The sequence below is a fragment of the Amphimedon queenslandica genome, unplaced genomic scaffold (assembly GCF_000090795.2).
Source record: "Amphimedon queenslandica unplaced genomic scaffold, v1.1 AMPQUscaffold_13355, whole genome shotgun sequence".
NCBI classification, from domain to species: Eukaryota; Metazoa; Porifera; class Demospongiae; order Haplosclerida; family Niphatidae; genus Amphimedon; species Amphimedon queenslandica.
In genome coordinates, this window is record NW_003546409.1 from 165,824 (window position 1) to 169,348 (window position 3,525).

The 3,525-nt window shown below is 34.9% G+C and overlaps 1 protein-coding gene across 1 annotated transcript in view; it reads left to right on the forward strand.

Moving 5' to 3' along the window:
• The window catches only part of LOC105313092 (kinetochore protein Nuf2-like), a 3,059-nt gene extending 607 nt beyond the window's left edge, over nucleotides 1–2,452 (forward strand). The window contains exons 4-17 of the mRNA XM_019997738.1: nucleotides 120–187; nucleotides 239–266; nucleotides 316–391; nucleotides 466–539; nucleotides 587–680; nucleotides 738–800; nucleotides 915–1,004; nucleotides 1,066–1,179; nucleotides 1,354–1,412; nucleotides 1,512–1,596; nucleotides 1,688–1,788; nucleotides 1,856–1,943; nucleotides 2,101–2,175; nucleotides 2,309–2,452. Coding sequence (XP_019853297.1) covers nucleotides 120–187; nucleotides 239–266; nucleotides 316–391; nucleotides 466–539; nucleotides 587–680; nucleotides 738–800; nucleotides 915–1,004; nucleotides 1,066–1,179; nucleotides 1,354–1,412; nucleotides 1,512–1,596; nucleotides 1,688–1,788; nucleotides 1,856–1,943; nucleotides 2,101–2,175; nucleotides 2,309–2,377 — 1,084 coding nt within the window. The 3' untranslated portion in view covers nucleotides 2,378–2,452. The remainder of the gene's footprint in view (nucleotides 1–119; nucleotides 188–238; nucleotides 267–315; nucleotides 392–465; nucleotides 540–586; nucleotides 681–737; nucleotides 801–914; nucleotides 1,005–1,065; nucleotides 1,180–1,353; nucleotides 1,413–1,511; nucleotides 1,597–1,687; nucleotides 1,789–1,855; nucleotides 1,944–2,100; nucleotides 2,176–2,308) is intronic.
• The last annotated feature ends 1,073 nt before the right edge of the window (nucleotides 2,453–3,525 follow it).

Sequence of the window (3,525 nt, forward strand, 5' to 3'; positions counted from 1 at the left end):
TTTTACGAATTTTTAAAGTTGCTCCAAATGCCATGTACTGTACTGCAGCTCATGAAGCTCATGCTGTTTAACTCACTTAGAAATTAGAATTTTTATATTATTTTTATTATTATTTCCAGGCAGAGATTAATGAATGTCTGTCTTTTAACTGATAATGATTTCAGTCCGAGAGACATTTTGGAACCATGTGAGTTTATTATTAATATTTAATTAACGACTAGTTAATTAACCATTACAGCTCCGAAAAGATTACAGAAACATTTGAGGTAAAAAAATAGCTATTACAAAATTAAATGTATTCTTATTTTATTTTAGTGCTGTTGTCAATTATGTCAAATTTTTTAACTTTGCTGAGCAAATTAGTAACACTGAAGGGAAAAGGAAAGAAATTGTGAGTGTGTGTAAAATTGCTCTTATATTTTATAATAGTTTTTTTTTAATTTTATACACTGTACGTTTGTGTAGGAAGAGTTGAATGAGAAGCTAAAGGCCTCAGTGACCAGCATAACTGATATCCAAAGAGAAATAGCTGAATTAGAGTAACTAATGATAGCTTTGTCTCTGTTCCTCTTACTTTCTTTTTTAGAGAAAGTAAGGAGGCAAGAAAAGAAGTTGAAGATGCAAGGAAGCATCAAATTGCTGAGCAAGAGCACGAACTTCGAGATCTCAAGACTCACATGGTAACATTCAACATTCAGTACATGTATATTTATTATTAATTTTATATGTTTTTAAAGTCAAATTTAGAGTCTAGGTTAAAATTGGCAGAAGAATCTCAAGAAAGAAGCAAAAAAGCTCATGTAAGATCTTATCTTTAGTATTATGATTATCTTTAGTATTATGTAAGATCTGAGTTTTGGTATTATGATTAATCTTTTCCTTTTTAAACCTCCCCCCTCTCTTTTCCTTGCCAGTCGACTGCTGAAGAAGATTTGAAGCGATCAGATGACAGAATCAATGATCTCAAAATGCAAGTGGTCACGTCGCCCCAAGAGCTCTATCAGGTGTCCACGAGTCATGTGACCATCATGTGACTATCATGTGACTCCTGTCTTGTTTCTGTAGAGTGTTGATGAGGTACGTAAAGATCTTGAAGATAAGAGGAACGTGAGAGATGAGACCATCGGTAATGCCACCATGTGGGAGACATTGGCTAAGAAAGCATCTGATGTAACACCAGTAAGAGAGAGGGAGGGGGGGAGAGAGAGAGAGAGAGAGAGAGAGAGAGAGAGGGAGAGAGGGAGGGAGAGAGAGAGAGAGAGAGAAAGAGTTGGAACATAATATAAATAATACCATTTTACTGGAAAATTCATCACATGTACTTACGATAATTATGTGTTTTTGTATTATTAGTCTGTGGATGATACTATTGGAGAAATAGATGAACTGTCACATCTGGTTGAGAAGACAATGTATGTGTATTTGTGTTTTTTTAATAAAATATTTATAATCTAATTCTTTCCTCTACATCCCTCACTCTCTCTCTCCTTCATTGTTCTATGTACATGTAGTCAGCTTGATAATGATTTAAAGAGATTAATGGACTCTAAAAGAAAGCTAACCCAAGAACTTAAATCAAAGATATCGAGGGACCAGGTACTATAGAAATCTATTTATAAGTACATGTACATGTACATGTACTTGAAAATATATTTTTTTAGAATTATTTGTTTGTATGTATTTTTAGAACCTGTCTGGTCAAGTCAAAAAGATTGATGAAGAGATTAATGGTTTATCACAATACAAACGTACTCTCTCTTCCACTGATGGGGACTCAGAGCAGCAAAAGTATGTACATATTCAATGAATGGTTGCACAAGATGGTGACAATTAACTCTCTCTTCTTCTTTCTCAGGGAGATAGAGTCTTTTGAGCTTATTTTAGAGAACAAGAAAGAGAAAGACAAGGAAATGTTAATGGAGCTTGAAGAAACAAAACAAAAAGTATACACTAACAGCATGAGAACCTATTCACTTTTTTGATACTTTGGGCTACCTCTCTCTCTCTTCCTCCCTCTCTCTCTCTCTCTCTCTCTCTCTCTCCCTCCCTCTCTCTCTCCCTCTCTCTCCCTCCCTCCCTCTCTTTCTCTCTTCCTTGCAGCATTCTAAAAGGATCAAAGCTTTCGAAAAACTAGAGACTCAAGTCACTAATGAAATCACATTAATGAAGGAAACAGTTAGTTTATGAACCTACTACAGTGCATCTCAAACAACAGCTTGAATACATTGTACATGTAGTTCTATAAATAGATTCATATGATTCTATAAATAGACAGAATTACATGTATAATTTACAATTTCTATTGCAGTATCACACTTATCAGAGGAGACTGGAAAAAGTGAACAAGCCATTGAACTCAATAAAGAAATCTCTTTAAAATACACACGCACACACATCTATAGATTACATTATTATTGTCAGATTTTGATTAATGAAAACCATTAATACAGTAGTTGCCATTGTGTAGTAGCAGTAGTGTAGATCTATATGGCACAGTTATTGATGTTATTATTATTATCTGTTATATTTATATCATGTAGCTTTCAAGTGTACACGGTGATTAAACTTTTGTAATTAAATCATAAAATTTGACACTTGATTTTAAAATGCTCTCCTAGCAGTCCGCCCACGGGATTCATTAAAATTCTAATTTTTAACCCTTTTAAACGCCATTTTGTTTAAGGTCAACTCTGTTTTAGCTCGATTTTGTCTTTTAGCTCATGAAAGATGAAGTTCTCTCACATTCTCTTCTCTCATCTAACCCCAGAGTGGAGAGCACACTACATAGACTATGACGTAAGACCTTCTTTTACTTATACAGACTCTACTTCACCTCTCTTCCTCCCTCAGGCTTTAAAAGTGTTAGTTTACAAGATGGTCTCTCAGGATTGGACCAAGAAAGACGAAGACGGTGAGCTCCTTTTCATTTAAGACTTTTGTTTATGTGACACGCCTTCACCACACCTCCATAACACTTCTCTCTCTCTCTCTCTCTCTCCTTCCTTCATATTCTACAGATCTTGATAGACTCATTCCTCCAGTTGATGAAGACAAACAGACCGAGTTTTTTGATGAGATACAGCGACAACTGGATGGAGTCAACTCATTTTATAGAGGTACATGTACATTATAATGAATTATGATCCATTGTCACGAAATCCGTGACAAGCAAAAACCCATTAGTTCCATTGTCATGAAATTAGTGACAAGCCATTAGTTCCATTGGCAACGATATTTTGAACTCTACATCTCTCATTTTATTTGTCATGCAAATTTAAAAAAAAATTATACATGTACATATGTACAGTTTACTGTCCCTCCCTCTTCCTCCCTATTGTTAGTACATGAGTCTGAATTGAGTCACCAGCTTCAACACTTAGCGGAACAAGTTGACACTTTCTCTCAAGCTCATCGTATCAAAAACTCAAACAGGAAAAGAAATTCGCTAATCAAGGCTTTCTGTGAATTTTACTATCACCTCTCTCTCCTTCAAAACTTTCAAGTAACTACTTCAGAAACGCACAT